The 21,262-nt window shown below is 43.8% G+C and overlaps 1 protein-coding gene across 1 annotated transcript in view; it reads left to right on the top strand.

Annotated features, from left to right (window-relative positions):
* Positions 1–12,556: 12,556 nt before the first annotated feature.
* NKAIN3 (sodium/potassium transporting ATPase interacting 3) overlaps positions 12,557–21,262 on the top strand; it is a 506,798-nt gene continuing 498,092 nt past the window's right edge. Inside the window, 1 exon segment of the mRNA XM_060128090.1 lies at positions 12,557–12,625. Within this exon segment, the coding sequence (XP_059984073.1) occupies positions 12,572–12,625 (54 nt within the window). The 5' untranslated portion in view covers positions 12,557–12,571.

Consider the following 21,262-nt stretch of genomic DNA (forward strand, 5'->3'; position numbering starts at 1 on the left):
CGCAAAGATCCCACGTGCCGCGGAGCAACTAAGCCCATGCACCACAACTACTGAGCCTGCGCTCTAGAGCCTGTGAGCCACAACTACTGAGCCCACGTGCCACAACTACTGAAACCCGCGCGCCTAGAGCCCGAGCTCCGCAACAAGAGAAGCCACCGCAATAAGGAGCCCACGTACTGCAACGAAGAGTAGCCCCCGCTCGCCGCAACTAGAGAAAGCCCACGCGCAGCAACAAAGGCCCAACGCAGCCAAAAGTAAATAAATAAATAAACTTATTAAAAAGAAATACATATAGTGATTCACTTGCTGTATAGTATAAACTAATGCAATATTGTAAAGCAATTATACTCCAATAAAAAAAATAAGGAACATTAAGATTGAGGCCAGACTTATGGTTAGAACCTTGCTTGGAGTGCCCAGAGCTTTCCTTTCTCATTCAAGATCAAAGTTAGCATTATCATGTGCTTTTTAATATGCGGACTAATCCATCTGCATTTCCTTTTTAAAATTGTCTAATGATGTCTATGCTTAAAATTACAAATGACGGTGAAGTGTTATAGGGTATTTGTTGTATTTACCTTTATTTCCACCCTTAGACTCAGTAGTAATGACAGGAAATTTTGCCTGAATTTCTGTGCCTTAGACCAAGTAATAATGAGAGAAAAAATTGCCTGCCTTCTTCAAGTTAAGCTCAGAGGATCCACTCCTACTTTCTGCAGGATAAGTTAAGTTTACATCCATTAATAGCAGGTTCATATGTTGGTTATGATAAGAAGGCTGTGCTTTTTCCTGCAGTATGCTTTTGCAGAGCATTTAGATAAAACTCATCCTCTCAATTCGCTTATAAATACTTAGTAACTTAGTCATTTTACATAAACTGCTTCAATTTCAATGAAGAATGTTTTTTCTTAGCATGAGATATAAGCATACATGAATTTAAAAGCAGATCATCTTTATGTCTGTTTCTTCAAGGATATATTGAAAATAGGATTTGCTGAAAACACCAACGATCCTATAAAATATTCAATGGCATCCATAAAAAGGTAACAGCAGACAAAAATATTCTGCAGCACTTGGATCAGAAGTAGGGTCCGCCAGCTTTTGAGGAAGTGGCAGGCTAACCTAGAAGACTTGTCTGCATGGGCATCTCAAGAAGCCCCCAGCAGATGGTGCTAGCATGAGACCCTCCTTGGACAGGGATAAAGGGCAGAAGTTTCTGGTAGCAAATGTTTGTTTCACCACATGCATGACTTTTTGGATCAGCATCATCAATGATTCCCATTTGGGCTCAGAAGAAATCTCCCCTCTCCACCACTGTCCACTTGCCCATCCATTCATTCAACAAACATTTTTTTTTTTTTTTTTTGCGGTACGCGGACCTCTCACTGTTGTGGCCTCTCCCGCTGCGGAGCACAGGCTGCGGACACGCAGGCTCAGCGGCCATGGCTCACGGGCCCAGCCGCTCCGCAGCACGTGGGATCTTCCCGGACCGGGGCACGAACCCGTGTCCCCTGCATCGGCAGGCGGACTCTCAACCACTGCGCCATCAGGAAAGCCCTCAACAAACATTTTTAAAGTTAGGAACTAGGCTAGGAACAGGGCAAGCACAAAAAATGAGCCAGGACTGCTGCCTGTGACAAACCAGAGGAGTCCCAGAGGATTCTGACACGATATGCCTGTGCTTTGGAATTATAACTCTGTATTTGAAATGAAGGTTACTGTCAACTCTTTTTTTTAAAGTACTCTAATCTCCCTACCTATTGTGATTCACGGATGTGAGAAATTTCTCAGTGTTCTTATGACTATCTCCTCTTCCTTTACTACCATGATAGGAGGAAATAAGATATAGCATTTAAAGAGTTGAATATATTTCTTCTCCCTACACTTTCCCTCCTCTGCTAAAGAAACAGCAAAAGTCAAATTCCTTTATCACTTATTGAACTATAGCATGTAAGAACAGCTATCGTGGAGCCAGGTTCTTTTGCGCCTATTGCAAATCCTCAGTTCATGAGCAGAGAATGTGTATCACTGGAGAAATCACGTGTAGTCATATTATATGGCTGAAAAGAGCCATAACAAAATCACTGAAGCGTCTTTTAAAAAATGGCCAACCATAGCATACTACATGCCAGGTACGAAGGGAAAAAAGTCCTTGCAAACACATATGAAATAGTAATTATGCTGTTTACTGTTAAACATATCTCTTATTGCTAGATCATATGCATAATATAATTATTTTACCTTTAAATTATATTACCTAATGACTTAGAATAAACTGATCGTTTAAGATTTGGTAATCTGGCCCACTTTAATACACTATGTTGAAACAATGAATTCAAGTTGAAAGAAGGAAATTATACCAACCTACATCCTATATAGGCTCATATAGCACTACTGCCCACACTGAGGCTGGCAGGGTCCAGCAGTGCTCATCTCCAGGCTGCTTCTGCTTCCCAAATCCCCCACTGCAGCAGGGTCCATGTTCCCCATGCCCTGAGAACAGCTGAGAGTCTAACCGAAGTCATGTTCCTTGGCAAGTGGTTGGGGAAATGGCTGACAATAAAGTCTTAAGAGATGACCTGCTTCATGGGCTTAATATTAGGTTTTTCTGCTATTAAGTAGGAGACTAGTGTGTACAATAGTTTCAAACATGGCTGGCTGAGCACCTTGGGGGCTTTTAAAATACAGATTTCTAGGCACCACCCTGATCCATTATTAAAAACCGATCAGGGTGAGAGAGTTACCATTTGCTTTTGTAATGCTGTACAACAAACACTGCTAAAAAGCTCAGAGGCTTACACTGCTTTCTTGCTTACAGTTGTGTGAGTGGGTTGTGGCTCAGCTGTTGTGAACAGACTCACCTTCACTTCTGCCCACATTCCATTGGTCAGAGCAAGTCACATGACCAAGTCATGCGGTGCCTCAAGTCATGAGTGAGCTTGTTATATACTCTGCCCAAGGGAGCAGGGCGGGGGGAGGAGCATTTGAGGGTTGGTGCTGAGGGACTAGGTGTGACAAACGCTACAGGTGACCCTTATGAAGTCAGTGCTGTATGTGTTGGAGGATTGCTATTCTGGTGCCATTAGAGAATATAAGGGAAATAATGGGCTCCATTCTTTCAGTAACTCAGCAAGCATGTATTGTCACTAATACACACTGTCCAAAGACAGAAGAGGAAATAGAGCTCATGTAATTCAGTAATAATGGATAATTAAGATGGAAAGGGAACAAGAAAAGGGGTACCTTATACAAATTGAGCATGGGCACAAGCCCATCAGGGAAGGATTCTCAGAGGAGGCAACATCTGAGCTCAGCGACCGTGACGGGTGAACGTTTTCTAGAGAAGGGAAGTGCATGAAGGGGAGGGAGTACTCTAGTGGAGGAGGTTACAGGACAAAATGAGGAACTTAGAAGCAGCATATTATATCTGGCTATGTGTTCTCCATAATCCTACTTCTTTCTCCTCGTGGTCCCAGAGCTAGATTACCTTTGCCAGCCTCCCTTGAACTTGGATATGGCCATGTGGCTGAGTACTGGCCAAAGAATAAGCCCAGAAATGCTGTGTATTCCTTTCCAGGTCTGGTCCTTAAAAACCTTCCACAAGCAAACCTCCCCTCTCTCACTCTTTCCCCTTCAATCAGCTGAACGGGAGGAGGGTGAAGCCAAAAGATGGAAGAAGCTGAGTCACTGGACAATCACATGGAAAGTCTTCCGCATTGACTAGCGGCGCCGTGGTTAAGAATCCGCCTGCCAATGCAGGGGACGTGGGTTCGAGCCCTGGTCTAGGAAGATCCCACATGCCGTGGAGCAACTGAGCTCGTGCGCCACAACTACTGAGCCTGTGCTCCAGAGCCTGCGAGCCACAACTACTGAGGCCCGCATGCCTGGAGCCTGTGCTCTGCAGCAGGAGAGGCCACCGCAATGAGAAGCCCACGCACTGCAGCGAAGAGTAGCCCTCGCTCGCCGCAGCTAGAGGGACCCCGTGCACAGCAACAAAGACCCAATGCAGCCAAAAATAAATATATTAAAAACAACAACAACATTTGTGTGAGGGAGAAAGTTTTATTGTCTAAAGCCACCAAGATTTAGGATTTGTTTGTTACAGCGGCTAACACTACTTGCCTTAACTAACAGAGATAATGTGTTTTACTGATGGTAAACGATGGCTACGAGGCAGAAACAGAGGTTAACAGTCACTGACTTGCTGTGTTACTTGCTTATTCTAGATACGTCTGTGGTTAGTTTGAGAACCAAATGCATTAAAAGATATAACAGCACTTTAGCACTATAAATCTGGGCAAAGCATTAATGTTAACATGCAGTGATGCCCAGTTGAAGGGTTGGTTCACGCTACAGAGACTGTCTGCTCAGAGCAATCATTTATAGGATGCATTTATGGCAGAAGAAGCATGACAGTGTGTTCTTCTGGTAGCTTTTTTATTTCTAATGGGCTTTGATGTGTATTCCCAAAGGTTCAAGCTTAACTGTCGCTGAGATGGGCCTCTTTCTCCATCTTTCAACCTTGGATATGCCTTTTCTCCAACGAGACTTAAGAAACAAAACCCAACTCATTAATCAGTGTGTCATCACATGACTGGAATTAAACAGTAAAGCAGTAAAACCTCTGAGCTAAAGCGACAGCAAGTATCACAGGTGTATTTTTCTGCTTCCATTTCAGAGTATGACACCATCTGGAAGTTGTTCTTTCTGCCAAAAGGAGTAGAAACATAAAGGCTCACCTTTCCTCTTCGAAATGAGGGCTCACAGAGAACTGAGCTTTGCCAAATGGAGAAAGGAGGAGGTGTAAGGGACTGATGAGAGACACCCAGGAGTAACCCTTGCCAGAAGTGACTTTTTCTGAATGTAAGAGTTGGTAACTTTGTACTGAAAACAGACGTTGAGCTGCACACAGGCAGAGACTGAAAATAATTAGCATATAATTAGAATAAGAGTTTTGTTGCGAGGGCAAGATTACTTCATTGGAGATCATCATTATACAGGATATCTAGAAGTAGCTGGGCAGAACCCATCAATGTTGGAAGAGAAATACAGGCATGAGCAAAACAGAGTTAGTTCTTTTTGTCACCTCTTGCTAAGAGTGACTCAGATCCTTAGTGAGGAAGAAATGGGAAATTCATGTCAGCATCCCACTGTGTAAAATTTCTTGTACGTAGTATATTGTGATGTTTGGGTTAGCGATCGTGAACTGTATGCATCCCACTTATGCTGTGGGATAAGTCATTACCTTCTCATTTTTTATGATTTTTATAAAATTGATTTAAAGAATCACTTTAAGTCATTTTCATGTATAAAATCCAGGTTGCATCCTACTGATTACTTAGTCAAGGTACCGGTGCCAAGAATGGGACACCAGGTGAGTGTAACCATGTCTTACTTTGGGCTTTTATGGAAACAGACCCTTAGATGAAAATTCAAATGCAAGCAGTTTGTTTGCGAGATGATCCCTGGAAACCACGAAAGCGGAGTGTGGACGTGAAACCGAGAAGGGGAAGAGCCAATAAAAGGTATTGGGTTGGCCAAAACGTTCGTCTGGGTTTTTCCACAGGATGTTACAGAAAAACCCAAACGAGTATTTTGGCCAACCCAGTAAATTATGAAACAAATTACCCCAGAGGGCCACGGAAGCTGGGGAAATGATACAGAATATGCACCTTTGACTTACCTTTGCCAAGTGTCGAGGCAGCTGAAGTATTTCTCTTCCAACTTCTATCAGTCAGGAGGTGGAAATTCTCTGGAGCCGCAGCCTGCCCTGCATGTGAAATCCAGGCACTGCCGGGAGGAGCTGGACCCGTGTGCACCGAAATGGTAAGGACAGAGGGATGCGGTGGGACAGCCAGAGCATCCACTACGAACCGCTGTTGGATGCCATCTTAACAAGACTTTTTCTAGACTGGATGTGCTTCTTGGGAAAATTGCTTTTGTGCATTTCCCACTCTGTCCCAGCACCACTGGTTTGACTACACACCTGAGGATCTGTTTGCAGGTACTCAGGATTGATTAAAACCAAGAATAGATTCCTGTGCCTTAATTAATTTTTATTTTAATCAACTTATTTTTATATATAACATATTCAAAACTGAGCTATATTTACAACTGTATTCAAAATCTATCAGTTCCTTACCACTGCCCTGTTAAGCCCACTATGGAAAACATACCAGGCAAACCTAAGAGGTCAAAGGACACTATTTAATACAATGTATAATGTAGTGAGTTGTAACTCTTTCAGGTGAGACCATAGCCTTACTGAGGGCACTTAGGGATCTAGTAAATGCAAAGGGAATCTATGCCATTTGGCCCGGAATGCCACTTCAAATTTTCAAGACTGCCTCGGAATATCACGGTGATTTTACAAAGGACTACTCATTTTCTCTACTATCAATTTCATTTTCTTATTTTCCCATTCAAAAATATAAAGGGAAATTATACGATTGTATTGTCTTTAATGGTTTTTAAAAATTCTCTAGATTTCTTGAATAAAAATGCATGGGAATAAACAGCAGCAGGTTCATTGTGATTTGAAATAATTGAATCACTGATTTTAAAATGAAAACAAATGTATATTTATGCACATTGGTATATTTTGGGGGGACCATATATGCGTATTATAATACCATGGACAAAGTAAAAAATCCATCATTTATATATACCTAAAACATAGTTTGCTTGGGCTTCCCTGGTGGCACAGTGGTTGAGAGTCTGCCTGCCGATGCAGGGAACGCGGGTTCGTGCCCCGGTCCGGGAAGATCCCACATGCCGCGGAGCGGCTGGGCCCGTGAGCCATGGCCGCTGAGGCTGCGCGTCTGGAGCCTGTGCTCCGCAACGGGAGAGGCCCCAACAGTGAGACGCCCGCGTACCGCAAAAAAAAAAAAAAAGTTTGCTTCATATTAGCCTGAGCTAATGCACTTTATATTAGGTTTTACGTTTCTGATGGGCTACTGTTCAGTATTGCATATGCCTGCTGTTACATGTGTAGCATATTTTATATGATTGTTTCTTACTTTTAACTACTTATTTTTAAGTATTACTAGACTTACAAAAAAAAGGTGTTAAAGTAAATTATAGAGATTCCATATACCTTCCTTAATGTTACCATCTCAGATAAACATTATATAATAATATAGGACCGATTCTAGAACCAGAGAGATGTGAGCAAATCTGCTGCAAAGGTTCATCATCTTGTAGAGATATTCTCTCCACATATGGTGCTGAAATGGATAAAAATTTTAACATCCTTGGTTTAAAAACGAGAGAAAAAAGAAAAAAAGATCTTTGCTTTCCTTTGAACACAATGTAATCCAATAGACAGACAGATAGATAGATATCAATAGATAGATAATACATACATACATACATACAAAAGCCGAGTTGGGCGGCATCAGGATTCACTGACTTTGTATTAATGTTCTCGTTTTTGCTTTCAGTCATGCTACCTTCTCTCGTTCTTTGCTGGATGTCTAGCTAAGCCACCATGCAGAGGAGTCTAATCTGATCTTCTGAAATCTTGAGAAAAGCAGAGGGCAGGGGAGCAGATTTTAATGGTAGTAAAGGAAGTGTTTGTGTCTCTGATATGAGGGCTCTGACATAGTAGGTGTGTAGTAGCGTTTGTTGCATAGAAATCCCCAATGGTCGCCAATGTTTGGCAATAAACTACTGAGTGAGAAATGCTTGAACTCCTGGTGTCAGTAGTGGTGGCTCAGTTCATGATATTAGAAACACTCTACATGCATATCATTGCAATATTAATTATGATAATAGTAGCCACAAGATCAGTGCTGTTAGACCACTAAAGTGTGTGCTAGGTAAATATTAATTGAGGCTTAGTTTTTAACCCAAACAGAAATTTAAAAAGATGGTGCTTGGCTATCCCTTTCAGATTTTAAAACTAGCTATTACTAATAATTCTTGAAGCAAAATATTCCAAAGAAATGTCCTCGCTTTCTCCTTTTGTAATTCTCGAATCTTCCAGGCTTTCTGGTGTCCTTAAAAACACTCTTACATCCCCTATCCATCTTCCACTTCTTTCTCACCTTACCTCCTAATAAAACAGCCCTTGGTGGGGGGGGTCACTTTTAAATACTATGATGTAAAGTGCTTATAATAGCAAGAAGTATCTCTCTCCCGTGTCCCCAACACTCTGGGACATTCATTGCTATGCATAACAAGTGAATCAGTTCAACTAGAATTGACTGTGGCCTCAGCAGACATTGGACAGCACACTGATGTACCACAGCCTTTACCGCCATGCTTCACACACTCCACTTGTAGGTCTCCACATTTTGCTCCAGGGTGAACCTTATCTTTGCTCCAACTGAGCAGCCATCCTGTCATTACAATGTCTGTCAGATATTCATGAAGTTAAGCTAGTTGCAGGAGGATGTGTGGAGGATTTAAATTTTCTTGCTTAAAAAAGGTGCCAAGAAGGGCCCACCATCAAGCAGGCACCAGGGCAAAAAACACACATTTAGGGGCACGTTTGGGAACTTTTCTCAATGGAGATAGAAGAACACTTGATCAAACTGCACACTATTTCATTCAAACAAAAATGCAGACCTGGAAGTCTTCAAAAAAATTTTTTTTAAAAAGCAGTGAAATAATTAAGGAGGAACTTTAATTCCTTCAAGCTGGTGTCTCAAATCTTAGTATTTGAAGTCCTGTGAAATCTAGACATCTGCACTTCTGAGTCTGGTCTCTAGGGACACTCTCTTAACTCAGTTATCTCACTCTTCCTGTGCATAGATATTTTGCTTCTCTCTCAACTTTAAGGGGGACAGGACTGGAGTTTCTCAAAAGGAATTTTACCAAGAAACTGAGAAATAGAAAGAAGAAAGAAAAAAACCCATAGACTCTGATGTCATTAGGGTATGTCTGCCTGTGTATACGTATATGTTTCATATTTACTGTATTCTACATATATGTGTGTATACGTATATAGTCAATACTGTGCGCAAAGTGTTATGCTAAAAATGTGCACGTTATCTTTTTTAATTCAGCAAATGTTGAGTTTAACTATTGTTATAAGCACTAGAGAAACAGCATTGTTTTGAGTGGGGGAGATGGGAAATTATAAACAAAGCAATGTTTTGATTGAAAATGCAATAGACTGACTGGGGTGTTAAATCAGATGGCGTGGTCAGCAAAGGCCTCTATGGATGTGACATGAGGTGAGGGAGCAAGACACATGTAGGTGGAGGATGAAGAAGAACTGTCAGGCTTATTCCCATGGGGCAAGTCATACATCACGCCCACTTTACACAGGAAAATGAGGCCTCGAAGGGAAGCGAAGTGACTTGTCTGAGATTCTACAGTGAGGAATGACGCAACCAACCATACACTGGATTAGTTGATCCTTAGATTATTATTTCTTCGTTAATAACTTTTCCAAAATCCTCCCTGGGCCCCACTGTTTCCATTGCTCAGTCCCTGTCTACTCTCTTCTCCTCTCCTCTCCCCTCCCCAAGAGACAGGTGATTCCCTTAGTGACAGCACTCGGTGACAGCACTCAGTGCCAAGTGGGCCCCGCTTCACTGACCTTCTGCTTTCCCTTCCCACCTCCAAGCCTTCGGGGAAGGAGAGGTAGTATATCACTCAGCTCTGCAAACTTGGCCTTTGCCAAGGCAAAGCTAGCATAGCCTTTGACATAATAAGCAATTACGAAAAGAAGAAAGAAGTATTTGAGGGCAGCACTGAGGAAGAAAGGAAACAAAGAAGGAAGGGAGGATGATTTTTAGTTCATGATGGAATTCAATTTAGAAAAGGAATGAGAGACCGAAGAGAAAAACAGAGGTCGTTTCACACACTTTCTAGACTTATTACTAGCACTGTGCCATCTCTGAGTCTTTCCTCTTCCTCTCTTTCAAAGCCAAATGTATTTTTCAACTGTCTTTAGCTGTACGAGGAAGAAACGCCGATCTGGGTCTATCAGTAGAGAGGGCAGTGGGAAAGGGAAAGGTATAGGAGGACCCTCCTGGTTCCCTGGAATCACACCACGTGAGTGGCACTGACTCTGAAGATGGGGTAAATGCAAATTACTACGCCTGCTGCCCAGTGGGGAGCAGTCAGTGCCAGTGCAGGTGTCACTCGCATCCTAAGAGTTAAAGGCAGCATGGTGAACACGTACATCAAGGAGCTCTTGGGTCACATGACCTGGCTTTGAGTTCCTCTTGGTCCATTCAGTAGCCGTGGGATGCCCTGTTCCCATTTCCACATCTTTGCACTGGGGATGCTCATAGCACCCATTTCATAGGCTGTTCTGAGGGCTTAATAAATGAATACACATAAAGTACTCAGCCTGGTGCCTGGCAAGGACGCTGCAAATTTGGTACTTCCTAAAAAATAAATAAAACGATGAAAAAAGGATACTGGGGTAAACATATGTAAATGTGGAGGGAAAGAAGGGCCATTATGTTTAGTATCATCATTCATCACAATCCCTGATCGTGAAGAGGCTGTGATCATTTCTGGAAGTTGTAGGTAGACTAGTTCATGTTCTCTCCCTCTTCAGCTGCCTCCTACAGCTTTCAGAGGGGTCAGTGGCCTGGAACTTTCTGTGTTGTCCTTTTTCTATATGCTAAATTATCTCTTTGTCAGGGTCTATTTTTTCCTGTTGTTTTCATTCATCGTGAATGGTGACGGTTATGTTTATTGTGCATAAAAGAAGCATGCCCTCATGATCTCTGATGTCTTAAAGGTTGGGTTTAAAAAAAAAAAAAGGAAAAAAGGCTTCTGCCTCTATTAGTCCCCTTCTCCCAGACAACGGACAGAGGTGGAATCTAACAACTCGTGTTCTTGACCCCTTCATTGACCCAGATCTTCAGACTATTCCGTGTGTCCCTACTAGCATTTCAAAGACATCATGCAACCATTTTCCTGGGAGCTCTGTTTTAAATTGTAAACCTCAGTCCTGAAGGAACGCTTTAGAAAGAGCCAGTTAATTTCAAAACAAATAAAAACCAAACTCCCGGTAATGTGTGAAGGATTGCCTTGAGTAGAGTTTCCCTGCACGGCGTGAATTTTTAAAAACACAGAGATCTCTCTCCTCTTCTCACTAACCTACCACTAAGGACCCAGGAGGGCCGCAGTGGGTTAGAACGGGGTTTCAGTGCCAAGATCCGCAGAAAACCTCTTGAGACAACTGGCCGGGAGGCTTGTTCCTGCCCTTCCAGGTGCGCGAGCCCCGTGCGTTGTTCCACCAGGTACAGCAAACGTGCCCATGAAATCTGACACCGAGCCTGAAGAAACTGAATCCTCCGCAGAACTCCTCCGCTCTAATCTATTAGGTGAGAGAGAGCAAGAGAGCCTCCTTGGGGTTCATGGAGAGTTTGTCCTGGATCTTAACCATCCGGGACCAGGTCTTATTTCCAAGCCCCTTCCAAACAATTTCATTCTCTCTAGGGAGAAATCATATTTATCCTTACCCAGGAAACATTCTCCATTCCTAGAAAAAGCCACGCGTCCTCTCCTTTCACGCCTGGTGATAATCTCTACAGCATTTTAGTGGAGAAAACCTATGCCAGGTCTCGCGGCGTCCCGCTCCATCCCCGCGCTCCCGGCCGGCGCACCTCCTCGCCGCAGCATCGCCCGCCTCTCGCCCATCCAACTCGGTCAACTTCCCCCCTGAGACTCCGGCAGGGGCGCCCTCCGGGCAGCCGGCCGCAGCGGCAGGGGCGACCCTGGCCCCGAGATCCCGGAGCCGCGCGCCCAGCGCCGGCCGAGCGGACGCGCCCGCGCTCGCAGCCCGCCGTCTCGGAGCTCGGCCCGCGCTCCGCCGCGCTCGCCCGCCCTCGGCTTCTCGCCTCTGGGCCCGTCTCCCACGGGCACCACGCCGTCTCCACTCCCACCCTCTCCACCTCCGGGGCACCTCAGCCGAACCCGGTTCCCTCCTTCGCACCCGCCTTGACCACCTTCCCGACACCCAGCACAGCCCCCAGCGAGAAAGCCCCGCCCGGGTCTCCCCAGTTCCACCCGCTGCCGAGGGTCTCCAGCACCCGCAGACGCCCCTGTTCACGCTCATTCATATTCATTCGCATTCTCATTCTCTCCTCCTCGTCCTCCCTCTCCAGACTCCAAACAAGACAGGCCGACCCTCCCCCCGGCACTCCCTTCCATTCATCCCTTCCCGCCACACGCACACGCACACGCACACACACGCACGCACACACGCGGCCCTCTCCACTTTTCAGACGCCCACCTCCTACACACTCCCCTCCCCTAAACAGACTTCCACCCACTCACCATCTGTAGCCTGCCTTCCGCCCCCGCCCCGCCCGCCCGGCCCGCCCCCCTCCCCAAGAAGCAGACCTGCACAGCGGGCGGCAGGGACCCCCGCCAGACGCTCGGGTCGTGCTCGCCGTCCTGACCTCTGCCCGCCCGGGAAACTAACAAAGGCGGCGCGCGAGCCCGGCCCCGAGAGCTGCGAGCGGCGGCCGCGGGGCGGTGGAGCCTGGGCCGGGCCGGGCGAGCGCCGGGCGGGGGCTGCTCAGGAGTTCGGAGGCAGCGGCGCCGGACGACGCGGACCTCTGGCGGCGCGCGCCGCTCGGACAACGCGGGCACCATGGGCTGCTGCACCGGGCGCTGTGCGCTCATCGGCCTCTGCGCGCTGCAGCTGGTGAGTTCCTGCCCCGGGACCGGCCTCGCCGGCTCCCTCCGCGGAGCCGCAGCTCCGGGCGCCGGGCGGGCGGCCGAGCCCCGCGCTCCCGCCGGCTCCCACCCTCCCCGCCGCTCCCCTCGCACTGCCCTCCCCGCCGCGGGCACTCACCGGGTCGCCCTGCGGGAGGGCGCTGTTTCCCCGCGGCCCCGGGCACGGGGGTTCACGCGCCCCCGCCGGGCGTCGCCACGAGGTCCAGGGGCTGCTGCCCGGGCGCCGGGGGAGTGAGCGACTTCCCAGCCCCTGGGTTGGCCGGCTGGCTTTAGCACCTCCGCACTCCCGCTGAAGTTTCACAGGGGCTTGTGGGCTCTCTCTTCTCGGGATGGTTTCCAGTAACGTTGTGTAAGAAGGTGCGTGGGAATGCCCAGGTCCGAGGAGACGGGGCGAGCTCCAAGTCTTAGTTAAGAGGCGGTTCTTCCCTCCTGCGGTTGAAAGGGGGTGATTGAGGAGTCTTGGATCTCCAGGAAGGAGGTCGCGCTGTGTGTTTTTAAACAGAGTGTTTCAGCCCCTGCCCTTCCAGTTTCTCTTTAGATTTTGTAGAAATGTTGCGTGTTCAGACAGCGACAGACTGACAGCTGTCATCAGGGAGAGAAGGCGCAGTGGCTTGCCAGGAAGTGCATGGAATGGGAAGAGTGGAGATCGATAGGGCTTTCAGTGGGGAGCGAATGCTTATCTTGACATATGTCCTGTTGGGACCTAGACTGGGCCTGTGGTCTATTTCATAGTCGCTTGAGGTCAAGGCCACAGACCTTACGTGTGAGACTTGTGTGTGAGAGATTAATAGACATCGCTCTTTTATTACACTTAATACAGACTCAGTAGATGCTCTGTCAAGCTTTCTTCCAAGTGTTGTTTTTTAAAGTCATAAACATTAGCTAGCATATTTTGACTAGCAAGAGGAAAAAGGTTTTCGGTGAGTTTGACCAAGTCATGTCAACCCTTGCAAGACTCATTAACTGAGGGATAAAATAATGCTCTTTATTTAATAGTTAGTCCTTGTACCCACGAATGTTTTAAAAGGCTTCACTTTTCTCCTCCGTGTTTTACTCTCCCATTAAACCTGCACTTCCGAGGTGCTCTTCATTGTTGACATAATGTGTGCATAATTTATATATTTATAGATCTGGAATCAGTGACTTCTTTAAATCTGTGGAACAGTCCCTTTTGTCCTATTGAACAATAGGATGTATTTTATAGAGTTTCCTTGAAAAATAATTTGAAAATTCACTGGAACATGAATTTTTTTCATTAAGGAGAGAAGGTCAGAGGATAATTTACACTTTGGTTATCAGAAGTGGACGTGGCTTATAAGCTGGGAAGACAATAAATATTTAGTCAACCTTTGAATATGCAGAACTGTAGATGGGCGCCCTGGAGTGTATAATCTATAGTCGCAGAATCCTTTCTGTTTTCTGTGGAAGTAACATGGAAGGGTTTTTGATGCAGCGGATTTATCAATGCAGTTATGATTTCCTTAGCTGAGGTTGTGATACTTGTGATGGTGATGTGTTTGGTGTTTCATGTGTCAGCCTCGAATGCCTGCATTTTCCACATACACCTTCTCAACTGATAGAAATGCAACTTACTCTTCAAAGCTCATCTCAGAATTCCACCTTCTCTATGGAGTCTTCCTTGGTGCTCCAGGTAAAGACCAATCTCTTCTTTTCCTTTAATTGCACGGTAGGTTGCTTTTTCCTCTGTTAGAACACATTTCATCCTCTTACATTATTTTAGTGATTTCCACATTACTAGACCGTAAGCAGCCTGAGCATAAGGATCAAACACTGTTCATCTTTGTAAACCCTGCGAGTCCTTAGAAGAGCTCGTATTAGGAGAGAAAACATACAGCTGAATGGATGAAGGTAATTAACATTTGCGATCCATACTGGGTTTTTGCATGAACGTTATTTTATTTTACCCCTAAAATTATCCTCTGAGGAAGGCACCCATTTCACAAGCTTGCAGATGAGGCAGCTGATGCTTGTAGAGTTAAACACCTTCTTCAGATCAATAGTTTTTGGATGGTAGAGACAGCCGAGTGATGGTAAACGCTTAATAATTGGATCTCGGACAAAACAAAACATATATGTATATTTTACGTTGTTACATAATACATTATAAATCTTACATATATATAAGGATGTGTAGCAGTCACTTTGACAAATAATAATAATAAAATACGCAGTACTCTTTATTGTAAATTCTACATAACCGATTAATTCTGGCAGGATCTCTTTAGTTTGATGAACTTGATGGACTCTTGGTTCTGTAGTTCTGACATAAATGCTGGTTAATATTTTTATTTCCTTTGAGGAGGAATAGGAAAGTGAAACCAGGAAGTTGGTATTGTGACTTCACTTCATCGATGACATGATATTGGCTCGAACCCAGGTGGAATTCTAGACTGGCCCCCCCCCCATAGCCCGAGGCCAAGGAGGGGCAGAAGAGGCAGGCAACTCCTGATTGGTAGGCGGCAGGTTTAATTTGCAAGAGAATTTACAACACTTGTCTTGGAAGGGCTGCAAGCTGAGTTGCTCTCCGCCCCCACCCACAGCAGCCGGAATCTTCAGTTTATTTAGAGGCCTTTTTGGGTTCAGTCATGTCTACCGTCCAGATGGTCTCAACAACACATTGCTCTGTACAGGCTGCATCCTTGAAACAAGCCCGACTGAGGGAATGGTGGGCAGGACATATATTCGAAGACTGGGAGGGAGTGGGGAGCCTCTCATTGCCCGGGTCCAGCTCGAGGGTCAACTGGAGGTCAGGTCCTCTCCATGACCTCCTCCAACATATGAGCAGATTCTTTGCGGAATTGGGTAATAGTTTTCAAGTACTGGAAAATTATTTCCTCAATTTTTTTTTTTTTTTGTAGTTTAACTATAGGTGATTTACAGTACTGTGTTAGTTTCAGGTGTACAGCTTCAGATTCTTTTCCATTATAGGTTATTACAAGGTATTGAATATAGTTCCCTGTGCTGTACAGTAAATCCTTGCTGTTTATCTATTTTATATATAGTAGTGTGTATCTGTTAATCCCAAACTCCTCTAATTTATCCCTCCTCCTCCCCCGCCCCCTTTGGTAACCATAAGTTTGTTTTCTATGTCTGTCTGTTTCTGTTTTGTCAATAAGTTGATTTGTATTATTTTTTTAGATTCCACGTATAAGTGATATCATATAATATTTGTCTGACTTGCTTCACTTAGTGTGACGATCTCTAGGTCCATCCGTGTTGTTGCAAATGGCAATATTTTATTCTTTTTTATGGCTGAGTAATATTCCGTTGTATATATATGTACCACATCTTCTTTATGCATTCATCTGTTGATGGACACTTGGGATGCTTCCATGTCTTGGCTGTTGTAAATAGGACTGATGTGAACATTGGGGTGCATGTATCTTTTCGAATTAGAGTTTTCACTTTTTCTGGATATATGGCCACCAATGGAATTGATGGATCATATGGTAAATCTATTATTATTTTTTTTAAGGAACCTCCATACTGTTCTCCATAGCGGCTGTACCAATTTACATTCCCACCAACAGTGTAGCAGGATCCCTTTTCTCCACACCCTTTCCAGCTTTTATTATTTGTAGACTTTTTGATGATGGCCTTTCTGAACGATGTGAGGTGATACTTTGTTGTGGTTTTGATTTGCATTTCTCTGATAATTAGCGATGTAGAGCAGCTTTTCATGTGCCTATTGGCCATCTATATGTCTTCTTTAGAAAAATGTCTATTTAGGTCTTCTGTCCATTTTTTGGGGTTGCCTCAATTCTTTTGTCCTATTGGCAATATAATGACATGACACATTTTAGGTTGAATACACATTACTAGAAAAAAGTTTTCCATCACTTTTTTAAGTCTAGATGATCAACAAAACAATGTTACACCCTGATTTTTAGCATTTGCCAATTTCTTTGGTGTAAATACTCCCACCTTGGCCAATTTGAAGTACAACATTACATAGCATTTCCATCATACAGATAAAATAAGCATAAATAACCTCAGAAGCATAGAAAAAGGAAGACAGTAAAATAATGAGGAAGGGATGTGTTTCAAATATTTAGTCCCTCTGTTTTTAATACAATTTAAAATTTTTATTATTTATTTTAAAATAATGATTGTGTTTTACAACTGGCTCATAAAATCCTAAAAGTCTAACTTTCTGATCTGGTGTAAGCCTCCTGCAGCATGCCACTGGGTACGACTCCCAGATCTCTTGTTGTTTCCACTGAAACCAGCTGTTATTATTTTCCCTTTCGTGTTTTTTTCTGCTCCCACCAACTGTTGGAAGATGGGGCTTATGAAGCAACAAATAAGTGCGGGTGTTGAGGGCGAATGGTATTCGGAGGACACGTTTGCTGAAGAGAATCTACGTGCTGATGACTGAGTCACTGTGCGGACCATTAAAAGATGGTCCATTAATTCCTTCTTAAAGTTAAAGAAACAAATGAAAGGTTTTTATCATCTCATTCACACTTCATCCGACCTCCCTCCTCCCCAGATTGCGGATATCATTAGGGAGAATTTACCATTTTGAGGCTAGTGTATTTGGATGCTCTTTGGTTTGCAAAATCTCACTGTTCTTTCTACTTCTTTCACTGCACTGCTCTGGCCACTTCCCATGTTACTGTGCTTCTACCCTCGAGCACATTTGTGTGTTTGCCTCAGATGCCACATTCACGTTCTTAATTCTGCTAAATGAGTTTGGAGAGAATGTGAAAAGCATGAGTGCACGCCTGTAGAAAACTGTGCAAAGTAAATCTTTGCTGAAAAAGCAGTTCATCACCAGGTAACAGATTCATCAAGTCATCCAAGAACTTTAGACACATTTTTGTGAGGCTACTTTTGATTTTTCTTGTTTCAGAATAATGTGTATTCTATTATTATATACGTGTGAAACACTTGATCGTATGCTTTTATTAAATTGTTTTTGGTTGCCACATTTAAATGAGTCTTAATGGCATGTTTTTCAGTCTAAAATTTCTTCCACGTGCATTTCTGAGCCACTTTCTCAGAATGGCCTCAGTGAAATGTTGAACTTAGCTTGGCAGGGCTTGCCCCCACAGAGCTTCAGATGTCTTCTCAACATCACAGGGGCAACTTTGTCCCCGGATATGGTTATTACCAGGGGAGATTTATTGCACCTTGCATCACTTTATGGACAGGTTACCACCATATTCCTATGAGGCCTAAAGATCCCAAACTCGTACTTTACATATCCACAGTAACAGAAATCTTTAGAGGATTTATAGAAAACAAGCAGCTCTTAACACCTAGATGGACTCTGTTTTTATTTTAGAGAACATCCTGTCAAATGAAATAAAACTAGTCCTTTTTTTCTCACAGTGAAAATCAGTTAACTGTCTCTCCACTTCACATTCAAACCGTCTTGTGATCACCTGTGACACTACGATGCTGAGATAAAATGTGTTGAGAGGGGTCTGAATGATGGTGGTGTAGTTGTGGTAACATGTTTTTAAGCAAAGTTTTATGAAGGGTACCCCTCACTTATAGATATCTGGCAGTAGCTGCAGATACATTTATTTTACTATGTAGATGTACTGATGCTTTTGTTTTAAGATGTTTTTAATTTTAATAGCTTTTTCTCTTCTCCTGAAAAATATAATTTGTAATCATTTAGTTTCTATTCTTTTTCTATATTTAAATACTCTGGTTCATCTTATGAAACTTAGAAAAAGAGAAATTAAAATTTCGGCTAATAATGAGCCTTTAGTTATGACGTGATTGGTGTTGAAACCATTACAATATTCTGCATGAGCCAATTTTCTACAAATCCAAATCCATTTACAGCTCTCTTGTTATTTAAGTGTACAGAGTATTGAATTTGCTTAAGAAATGTTATATTCTTATAGTCTTATGGGTTGAATTGTGTTCCCCCCAAATTCTTGTGTTGAAGTCCTAACCCCCAATAACTCAGAACCTGACCTTCTGTGGAAAAAGGACAATTGCAGGTGTAATTAGTTGAGTATCCTTATATAAAAGGGAAATGTGGGCACAGACATGCACACATGAAGAATGCCATGTGACAGGAAGAACAGGTGATACTTGTGCAAGCCCAGAAAAGCCAGAGGTTGCCAGCGAACCACCAGAAGCTGGGCGAGAGGAATGGAACAGGTTCTCTCTCAAAGCCCTCAGAAGGAAACAACCTTGCCAACACCTTCATGTTAAACTTCTAGCCTCCAGAACTGTAATACAATAGAATTTCTGTGTTTTAAGCCACTCAGTCTGTGCTCCTTGTTTACAGTAGCCCTTAGCAAACTTTCTTTGTGTTTATCTCTTTGTGTCCATGCTGTTTCTTTTACTGGATTTCAAGTCCACAAATGGCAAAGACTGATTTACTCACAGAATTTTACACTACACCCTGCAGAGGGTAAGCACTCAGTAAATACTTGGAGAATAAATTCATGCATAAATGAATAGCTAAACTTCATTGAGTTTTTTTTTTTTTTTTTTCCTGTGCCGGGCATTTTGAAATCATGTAGTTCTCACAACCATTCATTTTGGAGATTTAGAAATTGAGGTAGAGAGTTTCAGTGACATGCCCAAGACTGTCCAGCTGGTAGACTGGAACCGGGGTTCAGATTTGAATCTGCACTCGCTCTACTGTGTTCTTTGCTTCCTGGACTTGAAATAATCAACACCATTCAACCATTATTCATAGAGTCCCAAGCACTGGGTATACAGGTGTGAGCTATTCAGATGTAGGCCTGCTCTTTTGGAGTTTGTATCTGAGGGCAGCAGGGCTGCCAATAACTCTGTAAACAAAGATTACCTAATTACAAGTATGAAGTACCATAAAGGAGATGAAAGTGTAATATACACAGAGAAGTAGGGCGGGGTCGTCTTCGCTGGGGTGCTCAGGAAGACTTCTCAGTCCTGCAGAGGGAGGGGAACCATTCTAAGGAGAGGAAACCAAATGTGCAAAGCCTCCAGTTCTGAAAGAGCCTTGAACGTTTCTAGATGTGACCAGAGTCTGGTGTGGCGAGGGCACAGCATGAGATGGGGTGCACGCGGTGAGATGGCATTGGACACCTGCGGTGGCACCGGACTTCATTCAAAGAGCAATGGGGATCCACTGGAGCATCTTAAACAGAGTCCTGGCGTCCAGTGCCTTGTGTTTCAAAACACTCTCATTGCTGAGTAGAGAATAGACTAGAGAGAAACAAGAGAAGAAACGCAGCCAGGATCTTCTTCTGTTATTCTGAGCAAGGGAGAATTTGAATCAGACACATGCGGGAATTCGAATCAGGACAGATGGGGGAAGGGATGGACTTGGGACATGATTTAGGAGTAAAAGCCTAGGACTTGCTGAGGGGTCGACCCGCACATTTTGTGTAACAGACTTGAATTGAAGTGCTTTTTACTGAAAGTGGGGAAATTGGGTGTTGTGGGTGTGAAGGTGGAGCCAGGAGTGTTTGGAGACACAAGGGTTCTGTTTGAGACACTTTAAGATTCTGACACCTAAGGCCAAGTAGCTGTCAGGTATCTGAGCTTGAAACTCAGAGGACAACTTTGGACCAAATATTCAGACTTGGGCACCATGTCCAATACTGGTATTTAAAGCCTTGGAGGAGATCAGTCAAGAGAGAGAGCATACAGGGAGATCAGCTTGGTGCTTTGTGACCACCTAGAGGGATGGGATAGGGAGGGTGGGAGGAAGACGCAAGAGGGAGGGGATATGGGGACATATGTACATGTGTAGCTGATTCACTTTGTTATACAGCAGAAACTAACACAACATTGTAAAGCAGTAATACTCCAGTAAAGATGTTAAAAAAAAAAAGAATGAGAGAGAGAGAGCATAAAAATAGATGAGAACAGGACGGAAACCAGGACTCAAAGCGGTAAAACTGAGAAAATGGAAATGCACAAAGTTCACTGAAATGGGCGTATTTATATATACTTGTGTTATTTTATTCTTTTTTTTTTTTTTTTGCGGTACGTGGGCCTCTCACTGTTGTAGCCTCTCCCGTTGCGGAGCACAGGCTCCGGATGCGCAGGCTCAGCGGCCATGGCTCACGGGCCTAGCCGCTCCGCCGCATGTGGGATCTTCCTGGACCGGGGCACGAACCCGTGTCCCCTGCATCGGCAGGCGGACTCTCAACCACTGCGCCACCAGGGAAGCCCGTGTTATTTTATTCTTCGTAAAATATCAAGTGCTATTGGTTTTTTTAAAAAATGGTCCCCAGTTTTAATAAAATCATTTTCATTCTGGTCACTTCCATGTGGATTTTTGTTTTGCCTAGTTTGTTTTCCCTCTAAGAGGATAATCCTGATCATAAGATGTTGAAAAATAAATTGCTTTCTCTCCCCAGAACTTCGATAGGACTTTCTATTTTAAAAAATGAGCTGCTCTGTCCATATTTTTTCACCTTTCTCTCACCAATTTTACAACGTATACTTTAGGTCTCCGGGAAACATTTGAACAGTTATCCAGATTATATAAAGGAAGAATTTCAAATGTAAGCCTAAGAAATTTTGAGTTAATATTACTTAAGATTTTGGCATTAGAGACATATTAATATAAACTTTGCAGTTTCTTTGCAAACGTTTGTATATGTGAGCAGAAAAT

Source organism: Lagenorhynchus albirostris, chromosome 17 (assembly GCF_949774975.1).
Source record: "Lagenorhynchus albirostris chromosome 17, mLagAlb1.1, whole genome shotgun sequence".
Lineage (NCBI taxonomy): Eukaryota > Metazoa > Chordata > Mammalia > Artiodactyla > Delphinidae > Lagenorhynchus > Lagenorhynchus albirostris.